This window comes from Sciurus vulgaris (assembly GCF_902686455.1).
Source record: "Sciurus vulgaris genome assembly, chromosome: 3".
NCBI lineage: Eukaryota > Metazoa > Chordata > Mammalia > Rodentia > Sciuridae > Sciurus > Sciurus vulgaris.
Genome location: NC_136463.1, coordinates 11,648,332 through 11,665,436, shown reverse-complemented (window position 1 = coordinate 11,665,436; position 17,105 = coordinate 11,648,332). Strand labels below are relative to the sequence as shown.

Sequence of the window (17,105 nt, the reverse complement as noted above, 5' to 3'; positions counted from 1 at the left end):
GATGATGTCACTCCGAGCTGGTTTTGCAGCCTGACAACTGGTTAAAAAGGTCGTTGGGGGTCATGGGGGAGGAGAGGGGAAAAGACTTAACTACAGGGTTAACACGGACCTAAACTTGGCTTTGTGATGATGTTGACCAACACCAAGAATTCTTGGCAAGTGGAACATGAGAGTTGCGGGCAGGGGGAGCAATATTTCTAAATGTATTTATATATTTTTTTTTAACATTTAAAAAAATTTTGTAGTTGTAGATGGACATAATGCTTTCATTTTATTTGTTTTATTTATTTCTATGCAGCTAAGGATCCAACCCAGTACCTCACACATGCTAGGCAAGGGCTCTGGCACCAAGCTACAACCCCAGCCCTATATATTGTTTTCTATGATAGATTTTTTTAAATCAAAAAATATAAGCAGATATTCAATTGGTTCATATACATCTCTGAAAAGTTATATATGTAAATTGACCAGACAACTAGGTTTTTGCATTTCCACATAGGAAAAATGGGGGAATCTCCTTATAAGCAGGCCTCTCAAGGTTGCCGGGGCCTTAGGGTCATGGGTAAGCCCCAGAGCCAGTCCAGCCTGGGACTTTGGGCATCAGAGTTGTTGAAGGCTCCCGAGGGCAGCTGATCTACTCTAAGTCCCTTCCTGAGGGGGCGCCTTGGTCCCTCAGGTCAGGAACGAAGACCCGTTACCTGGTACACATTTCACTAGGCCCTGCCTCTAGAACAAGCGACTAGACTGCCCATGAGGACTGTCCTTACCTGGCTGAAGGTATGGAACCCTGGTCAGTCTATGTGGATTCCACTGGAATACAGTGCATTTTGGAAAACATGTGACTTGGGTAATGAGAGTCCCTCTTGGGGCCATTCTCTCTTAAATGTTGCATCTCCAGGGGGAGCAATTCACTAGGCTAAGGCATTAGAGTCCCACTTTAGGAGACCCCAGCCTGCAGCATCGTGGCGGCCAGAAACCCATTCACACACCAAATTATGCCTGAAGACTAGATGTGGATTATTTCACCAATATATATGAAATTCAGAGGCATGTACATTTTCTGGTTTTTTTTTTAAGTTGGTGGTAAGTATTGAAGCCAGGGGCACTGCACCCCTGAGCTACATTCCCAGCCCTTTTATTTTTATATTTTGAGATTTAAAAGAATAAGTTGTCCAGGTTGGCCTGAAACTTGTAATATTCCTGTCTCAGCCTCCTGAGTTACTGGGATTATAGGTGAGCACCACCGGGCCTGGCTGTAAGTTACTGTTTTAGGAACAAAATATAAATGAAAGTAGTTGGGTATGGTGGTGCTCACCTATAATCCCAATGATTCTGGAGGCTGAGATAGGAGGATGGCAAGTTCAAGGCCAACTGGGACAACTTAGTGAGACTCTCCAGTCTCCAAATAAAAAAATATAAAGGACTGGGGAATTAGTTCAGGAGTAGAAATGCCCTTGGATTCAATCTCCAATATGAAAATTAAATAAAATCATATATATGATATATATATATATTATCATATACATATATATATGAATGTGTAACTGACTTTATAGTAGCCTTCCTAGATTGTCTAATTTTTCATTCAAAACAAGCATTGTAGGGTCGGGGATGTAACTCCACAGTAGAGCTCTTGCAGAGCCTGTAAGAGGCCCCGGGGTTCATCACACCCACTGCAAAAAAAAAAAAAAAACAAAAAGTGAGTATTGTCATGTAGAGATCTGCAAACTTTTTGACATCCCAAAGAGGGTGCTAGCACTGGAGGAAAGCAGGGACCCATTACAGCAGGAGAGAGTGAACCCAGCAGTTCTGCTGCCTGGGTCCACCATTGCCGCTGGGGATGAGCCGGCCTCTTGTGGCCTCAGAGTCTTCACCTTACCATGGACATCATAACGGCTCATGAGGAGGTTGACGATCCACAGACACAGTTTGTGTGGAGTATGTGGCGCAGATGCTAGCAAGGACTGTGAAGACTAGCTCTTACTGTTGTAGTTGCTATTATTCTCACAAAAAAGAATTACACGCTTTGGGTAGGATGTCCAAAACACAGTCTCCCAATCACTGGTACAAAGATATTAGGTCTCTTTTTATCTTTTTGGCAGTACTGGAGATTGAACCCGAGGGTGCTCTACCACTGAACTACATCCTCGTCCCTTTTTATTTTTTTTTAAATTTTGAGACTGGGTCTCGCCAAGTTGCTGAGGCTGGCCTTGAACTTGCGATCCTCCTGCCTCAGCTTCTGAAGTCACTGGGATTAAGGGTGGGCCACACCATGCCTAGCGTTAGAATACTTTTACTACTTTTTAGTCCAAGCACCCCACCCACCCACCCAGCTGTTGCACAGGGTGCAGCGGTGGGAAAGACTCCACTTACCTCATGGGTTTGAACATGGCCTTGCCGAAGTCGGAGAACCTCAGCACCAGCTTCAGGTGGACGCCGCTGGGCTTCACAACTGTGAAGGGTGGAAGGGCAAGTGAAGGACGCTTCCTGGGCCTGAGGTCAGGGCTTGGGCTGTTCCACTCCACAGGCCCAGCCAATTTCTTCTCTTTTATTTAATGAGACCTTAAGGACCGGTATTTGCTTTCCAGGCCTGCAGGGTAAACTCAGTGGAGCATGGATCAGGGTTCCCCAGAAAGATACAAGTGAAAACCCCAAAAAAAGGTTTTCCTAAGAGGAACCGATCCTTTCCTTTGTTTCAACTGCACCCTTGTGGATTCTGACCATGCCATCTGTTACATTATCTTAGACTCAGTTTATCTGCATCCCTTTCTATTTAAGACTCTCTGCTGGGCGGGGCTGGGGTTCGGCAAATCCAGGTGCCTCCGGTTCAGGGGCACCTGCTTCCTTGAGTTGTAGCCTGCCTCACCTCACCTGCCCCCTTCTGGCCCAGCCCTGCTGCCTGCCCCTGAGGGTTGGGACAGCGACTCCCTCCCTCAGTTGGTGTTCTATACAATGGCAAAGGGCAGATGCTTAAAGAAAAGGGAAGCCTGGGGCTCTATAAACACCTAACCTTTGACACATGGTGTCACGTGGAGAAATGTCTGATGCGAGCTCATCAAGTTGAGGTAAGTGGATGAGGTCACTTATGGCCAGAGGTGGCTGGCCCAAGGTTCAGTGACCAGGCAGAGGGAGAGTCTGCTGCCCTCCTAGCTTTTCCATCCCGTCAATCATTTACCCCAGTGGTCCCAACCGGGGCTGCGTTAGAATCACCTGGAGCATTTAAAAAACAAAATGCCTGGGCCTCACCCTCTGTAGCTGAACCCAAACCTTGGGAGGTGGAGACTGAGCAACAGCACTTTTTAAAATTTCCCCAGTGAGTCTAATGTGTTCCCAGCACCATGAACCACTGTCCCACACGATGCCCTCTTAGATTTGAAAACGCCCTCAAATCTTTTTGAGGATTTTGTTAGAATTCGCATTCTGATTCAGGAAATCAGAATGGAAGCGGAGATCCTGTTTTTCTTACAAGTTCCCCAGTGATGCCAGTGAAGCCTGTCCCTGGCCCGCATCCGGGTCAGTCAGAGCCTACAGCAGGGTTCTTCTCCAATGCCTTTCTTTCTGTGGGTGAGCGGGGAGAAATGCTGACCTCTGAGGATTAGGCAGGGACACCCGCATTGGAATGGACGCTGGGGTTCTTGCAGCTGTGACAGGGAGGGGGCTGGGTGGAAGCAGGGACAGGAACTTACTCTGGGTGCAGTCACACGCCCCCAGCAAAGCCTTCTCGTCCTGGCTGTAATCTGCAAAGAAGGGCAGTGAGAACTTGCAGCCATGTTCCTGGACCCTCAGTGCAGCAGCGGCCGGTTCAGAAGGGATCTCCCAGAGCCCAGGGGGCTGCGGTTTCCCCAGGCTCCGTCGTCTCTAGTGCGTCATCCCTCCACAGCCGGCCGGCAGACCCAGTCTGAGTTTGTCTCTGCTAATAATCTGCTGTGTCACATAGCCTGTCACAGTGCTTGAGGGCACAGACGTGGGGTGAGAAGACCCGTGTTTGACTCCTAGCTCCAGCACTGAATCCCCCGGTCAGGTGTCTTAACCTCTCTGAGCCTCAGTTTTCCCACCTGTAAAGTGGAAATGATAACGTCCGTGCCATCAGCTCACAGCAGAGGAGAGAATGCCTTGCCTGGTTCAAAAGGAACGCTCGATAAACAGCAGCATCGCCCTTCCTTATGAAGCGACCAGAACACAGTCTTACACCTCCGTTATGGGGTGGTGATGAGGTCACGGTCATAAGATATCCTTCAAAAGGAAAGTGTTGTTCTACCTATTAACTTGTCTATCGTGTGACAGTGGCCACCCTGTAATATCCCACCCCGGGTCCCTGCCCGAGAGGGCTTAATCCAGCCCCTCTGGGAGAAGGTCAGTGGCTCCTGCCCCCCCAAGGCCCTCACCGGCACTGATGGTGGGAAAGTGCCTCATGTCGTTCAGGAGCTTGCTGACCAAAGGGCTGGATCTGGGGTACAGCCCGTGGCGGTTGATCCCCAGGTGGAACTGGACCCAGCTGGCCTCCAGTCGGAGCTGCAGCGGGGGGTCCAGGGAGGTGAGGTTCATCTGCTCCTTGTACATCTTGTGTCGTCTGAAAGAGCCACAGGAGCATTTTTGGTTATGTTCTCAAAGTGGAGGGAGAAGAACCCGGGACCTCACTGGAACGCTTCTCTGGACGCTCCGTCCCCATTCAATCAACAAGTGTGTGCAGCACCTACGGCCAGGCTTCCCGCTGTGCTCAGGATGCCCTGGGGAGCAAAGAGCCCCCACCCTCGCTCCTCGTCCTCAGAGAGCCTGCAGTCCAGTTGGTGAAACAGACGGTGCACAAGGTCACTGACTTAGACCCCACCACAGGTTCTGTGAAGGAAAAAGGCAGATTGTTAAGGCAGAGGAATGAGGGGCCTCACATGACCTGGGATCTCAAGGGACACACCCCTGCGCCCTTTCCGGTGAAAAAGTCTGTACCTTCCATCTCCGGATACTTTGTGTCCTAGGAAGTCGGGAGGGAGGGGAGAAGGTAATTGGTGAGCATAAAAGGAAAGAGAGGGAAGGACCCTCTTCCAGGCGGGGCTGGAAGCTGCGTTGGATAAATCAATAGGGCATTAAGGAAAAGAAGAATTAATTAGCCATTTATTGATCGTCCTTCTTGGTAGCCTTTGTTTTGCAAGGATAAAAAGAAAAAAGTAAACAACAGGGTGCTTCCATTTAGAGACATACTGTATGTCTGTGAAATAGCTGGAGCAAAACAGAAGGCATCGCCTCCAAGTGCCAACACTCGGGGGTCAGGCTGCAGCACAGGAATTCTGGGGGCACAGGAACCTGGACTCTCCCGGGCCATAGCAGGACGCATTTTAATTCTGAACTTCCAGCTTGCTTAGCCTGTGAACAAGCTTTGAGCAGCTAGTGATTTCTGTTATTTTAGAAATGGCGAGGGTATTTCTCAAAAAGAAATATGGAATTTGACTTCATTTTTTTTTTTTTTTTTGGTACGGGGGTTTGAATTCAGGTGCTTGACCTCTGAACCACATCCCCAGCCCTTTTTAATTTTTTTGAGACAGGATCTTGCTAAGTTGCTTTGGAACTCCCTAAATTGCTGAGGCTGACTTTGAACTCGCAATCTTCCTGCCTCAGCCTCCCGAGCCACCGGGATTACAGGCATGCTCTGCCATGCCTGACTGAGTGGGCTTCCTTTGATGAGGAGGAGTGCCTAGTCCCTTTCTTGGCCTAGGTAGTAGAGCACTTCTTTAGCCAGGGAGGGTGAGGAGCAGAGTGATGCAGGTAGAGGTGCCAAGAGCTGCCTGTGAGACACCTATCTATGCTTTCTCTACGTGCACAGGTAACTCCTCAGTTCAAAGGGAGGTTGCAGAGACAAAGAAGGAGTCCCTCATTATCTTTTATACATAAGAGGCAATTGCAAATTCTGTTTCCATTAGACCTTTGAGCTGCCAGGGACAAGTCACCCTGGTCATTGGAAACCTAGTTACCTGCCACCTCTTGCCCCTACTCTTTGGGTTTGTGTACCACGTCACTTACTGGATTATTGCACACCTTCTGGATTCAGTCTTCATGGAGGGAAATGATACACAATGGGGTTTGGCTTCCATCTTCCAGTTTCTATCTGACTTCTCACCAGCACCCTGTGACCCAGGAACCCACCTTTCAATTAGCCAGACTTGGTTTCATAGGGTGTCACTGTTCAGAGACTGGATCTCCAGCTTGTTGGTGTCAGCTGCGGGTTTCCTGAGTCTTTGGTGATGAGGTTTTTGCACCTGCACCCCTTTGGCTCTCCATGACCACCTTTGTGTTTTGTTCTGTGTGGTGCTGGGGAAGGAACCAGGTCCTCTAGCAAGCTAGGCATGTGCTCTACCACTGAGCCACACCCCCACCTCCCCACCTTCGTTTTTGATTTTTCAAACTCACAGTCTATTTGACCTTCTGCAAGTTGCCTTCCCACCCAGGGCTACGCCAGACTCCCTGCTTCACACCCTGGAAGCTTTACCATCTTATCAAGACCAGGTTCTTCCACTGAATTTCTAACCACGAGTCTGTTTCATTATCCTTGTTCCTCCTGTTTTATTCTCATTGGTATCTAGGACCCTCTGCTGTCTATCCTTGGACCTAATTTGATGGCACCATCACAAATCGGTCACCTATCCCCTGCCTGTGTTTTTTCCTTCTATTTATCATTGGTTTTTATCTCTTCTTTCCAGGTCTTACCCCAGTGGTCATTCCTAGAGAGAACACTCCTTTGGCCCTGGACCTGGGTGTTTGAATAATCCGAGACTTCCTGGGACAACCATTTCTTCCTTTCTTTCAGCCTTTTGCTTAATTACTCAAACTTGATTCTGAAAACAGGCCATGGGAAGGAAGACTTGGTGGAGCTAAATTTCAAACTGTGGCTTTTGACGTCATGATTGAGGGCGAACACAAATGCCCCAGGTAGAGGAGATAGAGGCAGAGAATTTGGACTTCCAGAAGCAATTGAAAAGAAAATCATGAGGCCATCCTTGAGCAATGACCTCAGTGCTGGAAAGAACGTAAGAGACTATGGACCCAGCTTCCCTTCCTTCTGAGGAGTTGGCTCTTGTCCTGGACTGGCTCCTATGAAGGGACATGCCATATCCAGGCTGGTTCTTTGATTTTACCCTCCAGAGTTAGGATTCCCTTCTTATATTACACCATTTATGATATTCAAAGATAGTTCCCATATGGCTTTGGCATCTTTCCCTCTTTTTTTTTTTTTTTTTTTTTTTTTTTTTTGCGGTGCTGGGGTTCGAATCCAGGGCCTTGTGCTTGTAAGGCAAGCACTCTACCGACTGAGCTATCTCCCTGGCCTGGCATCTTTCCTCTTAAGGCTAAGTTTCTGATTCCCTTCACAGACCTGGGGGTTGAGTCTTAGTTTATTCGTGATCTTAGTTATTGCAAGGGACTGAGTGTTCATGTCCTTCTCAAATTCATGGGTCAAAACCCCCTCCCCATTCTGCTAGCGTCAGGGTGGGGAGTCTTTGGGAGGTGATCAGGTCTTGAAGGATGGGACCTCCTGAATCAGATTAGTGACATTATTAAAGAGTCCAGAGAGATCACTTGTATCTTCGGCCATGTAACGTTCTAAAAGGAAGTCGGCTTGGAAAAGAGACCTCATCAGACACCAGATCATGGAACCGCCACAAGGAATTTTGTAATACAAAGCTGCTCCCTTGCCCTGTACGCTGCATCACAACCTAGCTTGTCAGTCTGAAAGCTGCTCTCCCTGCCCTTTCCGCTGCAGCCATTTCCCCGCCTCCCAGCTACTGTCAGTCTGTGAACATCCTAGCTAGCTATTGGTTCATCAGTCAGCCTGTAAGTATCCTTCTCCGTTATTGGTTCCCTGTTAGCCCGGGAAGTTCAACTGCTTAAGGATAGCTCCGCTGCCATCTTTTCTCCTGCTTTCTCTCTCCTCCTCGCTTTTCCAGTCTTTCTAGCAGGTGCCCTTTCTCTTTTCCTCTCATTTTCTCTCTTACCCTGCAGGGAGACACTCTGTTTGCTTACTAAACCCTCTTATGTCAATTCCCGTGTCCAGCGTGGTTTTCGTGGGTTTCTTACAAATTTGGCTTCAGTCTTTCAGCTTCAGTCAGATATCTCAGCAGCCCTCTCTGACCCATGGATCAACCTGATCTTGGAAATTTCAGTCTTCAGGACTGAGACAAATGTTTAGAAGTCACTCAGACCATCGTATTGTGTTATAGCAGCTTGTGAGGACTGAGTTATATTTATTCACTGCCCTCCAATTTCTGACATCCAGAACAAAATGCAATACCTGGGCCGTGGATCGCCCGGGGCAGAGAATAGGGTGATCACTGCTCGGGTTATAGATGCTTTCTTTCTACTAATGTAATGGAAGATTGAATAATTTGGGGGAAATTGCATCTCATATTCCTAAAAAACTGTGAATTCTAAAATTGGCTTCCAAGGCTCCATGACCTCATCCCCGGAACCTCTGGCTGTGAGGAGCTCTCACGCCCATGATTGCGCTGTGTTCCCAGCACAGTGGAATGTGGGGAGATTATCCAGCTGGGCCTGAACTAACCACTGAACCCTTAAAAGCAGAGGTCTTCTCTGGCTGGTAGCAGAAGGAGAAGGCAGAGAAATGACGGAACATTAGAAAGATCTGACACACTGTTGTTGGCCTTGAAGATGGTGAGCCAAGAGCAAGGACCAAGGAGCGGCCAGAGGAGCTGAGACTGCTCCGTGGCTGATGGCCAGCAAGAAAACATGGTACCAGTCCAGCAACTGCAAGGAGCTGAAGTCTACCAACAGGGCTGAGCCCGAGGGAGGACCCCCGAGCTCCAAATGAGAATACAGCCAACCAAGACCTTAATTTTGGTCTTCTGAGACCCTAGCAGAGAACGTGTTCTGCTGTCCTGCACTTCCGACCTAAAGAATAAATGGGGTATTTCTTTAAATCTCCAAGTTTGTGGCAATCTGCACATAGTACTATACATATTTTGTTCACGAAGAGGCTGAAAAACCAAACACTTTTATTTTAAGCGTGTTCTTATTTAATACCCAAAGTTACATATATATATATTAAGATGACACACATATATATATCTTATATATATATATATATATTTAATTAAGATATATTAATTAAACACCCTTAACTACTGAGCCACAATCTCCAGCCCTTTTGGTTTTGTATTTTGAGACAGGGTCTTACTAAGTTGCTGAGGCTGGCCTGGAATTACGATCCTCCTGCCTCAGCCTCCCAAGCCACTGGGATTACAGGCATGCACCACCCTGCCTGGCTTCTACTTAATATTTTTCTTTTATGCAGAAAACTATTTCTATAATTAAGTTTTAGAGTGTTATTTGGTCACGAAAGGGATTCATCAATTTCTGGATAGAATTTATATTTCTGTGTTCTCCAGGGCCATTTAGCAAGAGAGAGAGGTAGATTGCAGAGTCATCATGGAGAGAAGATCACAGATTTAAATGCCTCCCAGAGCCAGGCAGGGAGCATAAATGGTGAAGAATACAGGCTGAAGGCAACAGGGAGGGGTGGGGAGTGGGTCCTACTGGAGAGCACTCCCTCCCCCTGAAGGGGCACAGCCTCCACCAAGCTTAGGCTCCCAGCAATCAGGCCCTGACTTCATTCATCCATTCATCAAGCACTTGTTGCCAGCTGGACGCTGATCTGTATTTTAGAGCTAGAGCTGTGTACAAAGCAAGGGCTTTTTCTCACGAAGCATTTTCCTGAGTTTTCAACAGGAGCTGGAACCCCAGATTTTGATCAGAATTTGAAACTTCCTTTAAAAAACAATGTGGACTCAAATTTAAAAATATCCTACCTGGGCAAACCAGCCACAGAAGCCCACAGCCAGCGTGTGTTATCTGCCCCTTTCTGTTGCAGCAATTGCAAAGCAAGCCTTGTCAACATAATCAAATATTATGACCCCCTCCCCCACAGGTGACTCTGGGGTCATATATAAACAAGGGGACAGGGCAAGCAAAGGAGCCATCTGCTATTTTAAGATTTTGGTCTCCAAAAGCAGTAGAAGGAAAGATGGCTGAGCCTTCTCTCCCTCAAGGAGGACTGGCACTTACCCAGCCCCTGAAGGTCAACGGCAGGCCCGTGAGTCCAGCTGCCCCCTCCCCACCCAGGCAAAGAAGCAGCTTTTACTGTTCATCTAATTATTTAAAATGACCAATTTTAAACGTCTGCAGAGAGAGAGAGAATTTTATGAAAAAAATCAAGGAAAAGGGTGAATTCCTGACCAGGTCTGCAGACCACCAGCCAACTTTTCTTGACTTTATTAGCATTTATTTTTATTTTTAACAAATAGTCTGGCCAAGCTCTGCTTCCCAGGGCTACTTGGAAGCTGAGGTTATGTGACTACAAAACTCTCTTGGGAATTTGCCGTAAAGAGTGGAGAGTCCTTAGCCAAGTTAGTCACCCTGAACTGGAGCAGCACAGAACTCGGGAGGGAAGGAGAAGAAAAACAATTATGCTGGCTGAGCCGGGTTTGGGGAGAGGCCTGGGGAGGAGGTGGGTTTTTCTTAAGTGGAGCTGATACCTAATGGATTCTAGTTATAACCACCAGCTGCGGACACAGCATCCAAATTAAAAAAAAAAAAAATACAAGTGGCACATTGAGTATAAATTCTGGACTGGTTTGTACTGCTTCTTAAAACATTCACATTTATTGTTGGGTGGGGACACATGACTCTCTGGTTTGCTATTCTGCCCTTGCCAGAGTCAGGGTCACCTCTCTTTGGGGGTCAGGGCATGGAGAGGGAAGAATGGGTTTCACTGTGTCCATTTCTTTTTTTAATGGTCAAGGCAGAGCTATCTAGAGTAATTGATTTCTTGCAGAAGCTTTTCTTGAATGCTCTGCTTCTGGGTGGGCAACCAACGAGGAGGTGCTGGACAGGTAACTTAAAATCAAAAAGGGTTGGGGATGTAGCTCATTGGTAAAGTGCCCCTGGGTTCAATCCCCAGTCCAAAACAAAACAAAAAAACCCCCAAAGAAATTGCCGTGGTCAGAGTATTTACACCACGGTAACTGCAAATGTTACAAATCAGAGCTTTTGGTTTTTTCCTTGGGAAAACTGGTTTCCAGCTCTGTCTGGTCTCTGATATAGCTGTATACATATGGGGAATAAAAATGGCGGACGTATAGAGAAATTATCTGCTTTTTTTTTTTTTTTTAAACCTGCTTGTTATGCTAAGGAAAATAAGAAATAGGATCCTAGAACAGCAATCAATATGAAAACAATAAATAGCACTATATTTTAAATGGATATATAAAAATCCATTTATACAAGATAAATGTCTATGTAGTTAGGCACAATATCAGTCCAGATAATCCTGGTCTTTAAGCTAACCTTACCTTTAAAGGAAAAGAAAAAGTAGATGCTATAAAAATCAAAGCACAAAGTTTTGATAGTTGATGCATCAATAAAAATGAACCCGTAGCTATTAGTCATGTGACCTTAAGGGGGGACATCAAAATCCCTCTGCTCTTACTGTTCGGAGTTTTCCTTGGAACTTGTTCCCTACAAGGAGCAGAAGCTCTTTTAGAAAAGAGAGGATTTAAAAATATTTGACTTGTTTGTTTTTGAATGAAAATAGAATTACATGATTCAAAATTTTAAATCTTAGAAATTTTTCCATCTCTGTTCCCATGAGTCCACTTCTCTCCAGAGGCCACTGATGTTGTAGGTTTTTTTTTTTCATTGTTTTTTCCCAGTTTTATTTTATGTGTATGATAATATAAAATCCACACTCTCCTGAAGCTTGCTTTATCCTTTTGTTAGTAGGTTTGGCAATTTTACAATTCAGTATACAGCATGCTCTTTATTCTTTTTAAAGGCAGCATAACATGCTGGTATATGTAAATCACATAATTAATCTGCTGTGGTCTGGATGTTTGTCCCCACAAAATTGACGCACTGAAACCAAATCCCCAAGGTGATAGCATGAGGACATTGGGCCTTTGGGAAATGGTTAGGTCATGGGAGTATAGCCCTCATGGTTGGGATGAGCACTGTTATAAAAGAGATAACATGACTTCATGCCCGAAGTCTCAGCTACAGGGAGGCAGAGGCAGGAGGATTAAAATTTGAGGCCAATCTGGGCAACTAAGTAAGACTATCTCAAAAATAAAATGAAATCAAAGGGCTGGGGATGTAGCCCAGGGGTGGAATGCTTGCCTAGTATATGTGAGGCATTGGGTTCAATCCTTGGTACCAGAATGAAAGGAAGAAAGAGAGAAAAGGCTTTTGTTATGACAAGCCACGGCGTGACCTTTAGCCTATATGCATGATATTTCCTGAATGTGAGTGTGAGGGTGTATGTGCATGATAAACTCCTAGAAGTGTAATTGATGGGTTCATTCTTTTTTTGTTTTATTAGTGCATTATAGTTTTACATAACACCTGGGCTTACTTTGACAAAATCATACATGCACAGATTTATTTTTCTCCATTTCTGTCCCTGGTGTCCCCTCTCCTTTCCCTCCCTTCCTTCCTGCCTCTATTCTCCTTCCTCTACTCGTCTTCCTTCCACTCATTTATTTATTTTGATTGGTGCTTTAGAGGTCTACATAAGGGTGGAATTCACTGTGGTATATTTATACATGCACACAGCATAATAAAAGGTAAGTAGGTTCTTAATCGTTACAGATATTGCCAAACTGCCCTCCACCAAGGCCAACGCTGACCCCGGGGGCTGGGCATGGCATGAGACCATTCCCATGAAACCTACTGTTCTTTTTGATCTTCCTCAATCTAGTAGGAGAAAAGTGGTATCTCAGTGTGCTTTCCATTTGCCTCTGTTTCCCTGGGAGTGAGGCTGCAGGTCTTTTCATACGCTCATGAGTCCTTCGTTTTTCTTTTGACCATGTTTGTGCTGAGTTGTTCATCTTCTTTTCTATTGATTTTCTACAATTATAAAAATTACTCTTTCTCTATGAATGGCAAATAATTTTTCTGTTGGTTGCTTATCTTTTCATTTTACTTACAGAGTTTCCCCACCCCCACTGGGTTTCTCAGCTATAAAGAGACTGTAACAGAGGAGCTACTCGTGGCCACAAACCCTGCCTCCTCCTGCTGCCATTAAGGACAAGAATTAAAAGGTGAGGGACGAGAACAAGAGGGCAGGGGTTGCTGGGTGCGGTGGCGCATGCCTGTAATCCCAGCCACTTGGGAGGCTGAGGCAGGAGGATCGCCAGTTCAAAGCCAGCCTCAGTCATTTAGCAAGGCCCTAACAACTCAGTGAGACCCTGTCTCTAAATAAAATACAAAAAGGGCTGGGGATGTGGCTCAGTGGTTAAGCACCCCTGGATTTAATCTCCAGTAGCCCCTCAGCCCCCCAAAAAAGAGAGAGGGAGCAGGGTGGCCTTATTGGCACCCTGTGGGCTCCTGGAGGCGGCCCTCATGTGTGGCCTTCCTGGCTACCTGAACAGAGCATCCTTCCTCTGGTGGCCTGGAGGGATGCAAATCCTACTCCCGACGTGTCCCACACTTGTGCTGGCGTTTGGGAGACGGCGTCAGCTCTCCTTCCAGAGGCCCCTTCCATCCAGCCTGGGGAGGGCCAGGGACCCACAGTTCTAAGTAATTCTCTGAAATTTATTCCCCAGGTCCAAAACTAATAGAGATTTCTTTTTTCTTCCTTCCACAAAACCAGTTCCCTAATCTCATCTCGTGTGAAAGCAGACGTGACAGCTGCCTGGCTCCACAGCCACATCGTCGGCCGGTGCCGCATTAAACCCGAGTTTCGGGGGTCTCCAGACTGCCTGGGTCTCCAGACCCTCAGTCTCCCGCCATCTTTTTCGTGGGAAGCTTCTGAGACTCCGGTCCATTTCCCTCCCAGTCTTGACTTCCAGAACTCCTTCCAGGGCCATCTCGAGCACCCCGGTCTCCAGCGGGAACCTTTCTCCGACTCTCCCAAATGAAAAACAAACAGCACAAAAGCAGAACACGAGGTCTATTTTTGATGACAGTGACCGGGTCTGACCTCTGATGGGATGAGGTGAATGCGTCTTCGGTGGGCAGCGACTAGAACAAGAGCTCATTAGGAGTGCAGTGACAGGAAGGGACGCGGGGTGTGTGTCACCCAGGCCTGGCTCTGCCTCTGCCGGGCGGCGGGACCTTGAGGACTGGCTGTCTCTGTACACACAGTGTCTCCTGTGGTCCCGCAACCTCTGCTCCAGAGGTAGGTTCTTCCCCACGATTTGCAAATGAGAAGACTGAGAACAAGGTTTAGTGTTGCGAAGGGGTTTCAGGCCTCGGAGCTTCAGTTTCCTTACTCTGGAAAATGGGGATTCTGGTAGCTACCTCCATGTGTTGCCCTAAGAATTAAGTGCGGTTAATACCCAACTAAACGGGAGCCATCCAAGAATGGTTGCTATTTAATTATTATTTTTATCATTTATAAAGACTAGAAACCAGGTTTTCAAAAACACGGTTCTATGGGGTAAATAGAAACAACCATGCTGCAAGCCAGAAAAAAAATCCCTTGGTATATCCCATAAGCGAGGGAACAACCTCTATGTCACCAGGTTGCACTAAAGCACCGCCATTTGCATGTCCCGGCACATTGGCGAGGTCGCAGATCATCCGACCAACCTCCGAGTCCTGCTGTAGCTTGTCCGCCGTCTCCTGTCTGTGGTTTCTCCGTGTACGAGGTAAGCGTTAGCCAAGTTCAAGGCGTGAGCAGTGAAGTCCAGGCGGGTCTGGCCTTGGGGCTTAGGAGTGGGCATCTGCTGGCTTGGGAACAGGTGGGAAGCCTGGGGTGAAGCTTGGATGGGCCAAAAGGAAGCTGGCTCCTCAGGTGCTTCCTGGAGTATGGGAGTCAAGGTGCCAACCTGTGTCCTGCTTCCTTCCAGGTTCCTGAGGGCAGAGTCACTGGGGTGTGGTACTCACCAGCCGGGTGCCGTGGAGGAGGAGAGGAGACGGCTGTGACTCAGAAGGACCCGGAAGGTTTTCGGAGGTTTGGGTGGACTCCCCAAGCTTGCAGTCACCGATCCCCCTGGCTTTGGGTGTGAAAACCTTCCTGGTGCCTGCGTTTCCTTGTCTTGGTGAATAGAAGGAATGGGATGGACGTCCCCTCCCCCACTTGGTTTTGCGGCATGGATACTTTTATTGTATTTACATATCCCTTGTGGGTTGAGGGCAGGCCTTTTGGAATAATACTGGACCAGGAAATGCAGATACAACCCTACTTTTTGATGGTTGATACCATGGAGACGCTGGAACAGAACCAGAGGGAACATCAAGGCCTCCGGGTGTTCTCTTCCGCTTCGTTCCTGAGGTTACCCAGCGGCAGGGCACAGACATCTCTGATTCCTTTTGCTTCCAAATCTTGTAGTTTTCCATGCACGGCCTCTTGATCTTTCCTCTTCTTTCCATTGCCTGGGCCTCCCTGCAACCCTCTTACCTGGAAACCAGAATCTCCTCTTCACTGACATTCGTGACCCAAGGCCTTTTTCCTCCTTCGCTCTGGGTCTCACCACTGGGCCAAATTAACTGTCCAGAGCCCAGCTTCCAGCACGAGCCTCCCACACAGTGCTTAGGAGGTCGGAGAGCACTGACCCCAAACCTCTACTGCAGCGTCCCCAGATAACCTCTCTGCCTTTCAGTCTTCCTCCATCCATTCCCCGTCTGCCTACGTTCTCCTTCCCTGCCCGCCTCATGCTGGAATGCCTTCATCCACATTTTTATCTCCAGAAATCCTGCCCTGCCTTCAGGGCCAAACTGCATGGAGCTTCTTTCTGGAACTTTTCCAGTCTCCAACTGGATATGATCTTTCTCTCCTGCTCCCTCCTGTTCTAATGCAGCCCCTATCTTTGGTTGCTCTTGCCACATTCTGAGCGATACTGATTTAGGCACATTTCTGGTTCCTTCTAACAGACGGTGGGCAGAGGCAATGTCTTCTCTTTGCACCCCTTACAAAACAGAACACAGCACCTTTGCACACAGAAGGTACTTCTATTTATTATGGAAAGAAGTTGGACGCTCTCAACTCGCCGTGTTCCAATAGAGCTCTGTACCAAACATATGCCGCTACTGTGTTTTGAATATATTTTTGGTATTGGGGGCTAGAAAATATTTCAGGGATTTGGTGATTTATAATTCAAGGCAAAACTGGTCTTCGTTTTCATTTTTCTTTTCTTTAAATTTGTTTTTTAAACTGACATAAAAACAAAAATCATACATCTTTATGGTACCATGTGATGCTTCACGTATACATTGAGTAATGCTCAAATCAGGGTACACATATGTGACTCCTCAAACATTTGGCATTTCCTTTATAATGAAAGCAAACAAAATCCTTCTAGCATTTGAAGATGCAATACATTATTGTTATCTGAAGCCATGCGCTGAGCAACAGCAAGCAGAGCTTCTTACTCCTATCTGGCTGTAACTTGGGACTCATTGATCAACTTTTTCCTATGCGAATCTGGTCTTTTTCAGACTATTTCACTTTAAGTTGTCTACAAAGAGAACTTTCTAAATAGGAGAAGGCCATGAGATAGAGCAGGTTAGAAGGGGTAAGGAGCAGAAGAGTTAGTGAGGACCAGGTAATCCGTCTACGATTTGAACATCACCATGTCATTCTGCAAAGAACGTGACATAGGTACAAAGTGTACCTCTACATTTTTAACTGCATCAGAACAAAGTAAATTTTAAAACATTTAGTGTAAAAGTCACTTCAAATGTCCTGGAGGTAGCATATTGCTTTTGGTGGACAATTTGAAATGTTGATGCTCCAGGAGAAAATAAAGCCTTTCAATGTGTTAAGACCTAAAAATGAATGGGCAGCGTGCTGGTCTTTTAAATTAAAAGAGTTAAGGAACTCTCTTGATTTTCTTCCTGCATCTCTGACTACTTGGTTTCTCTTTCTCTTTCAGTGTTTCTGGCTCCATCATGAAATGCTAGAATTCTGAGGCTCTGTTCTGACTTTCTCTCCCTTCCTCGCTCTAGCCTAGCTTCTGCCACGATCACACACCCACAGGTTTGATTACCACTCGTATGCACGGGACTCACAGATTTATACCTCCAGCCCTGGGAGCTGTAGCTGCAAATATGCAGCTGCTTATTTCTCTAAAGGACAAGGTAACAAATATTTCAGCCATGGTGGA

The 17,105-nt window shown here is 46.7% G+C and overlaps 1 protein-coding gene across 1 annotated transcript in view; it reads right to left on the bottom strand.

Annotated features, from left to right (window-relative positions):
• FAM20A (FAM20A golgi associated secretory pathway pseudokinase) overlaps positions 1-17,105 on the bottom strand; it is a 54,992-nt gene that overhangs the window by 10,355 nt on the left and 27,532 nt on the right. Inside the window, exons 2-4 of the mRNA XM_079131984.1 lie at positions 4,386-4,570; positions 3,687-3,737; positions 2,374-2,452 (exon numbers count right to left, since the gene is read on the bottom strand). Coding sequence (XP_078988110.1) covers positions 2,374-2,452; positions 3,687-3,737; positions 4,386-4,570 — 315 coding nt within the window. The remainder of the gene's footprint in view (positions 1-2,373; positions 2,453-3,686; positions 3,738-4,385; positions 4,571-17,105) is intronic.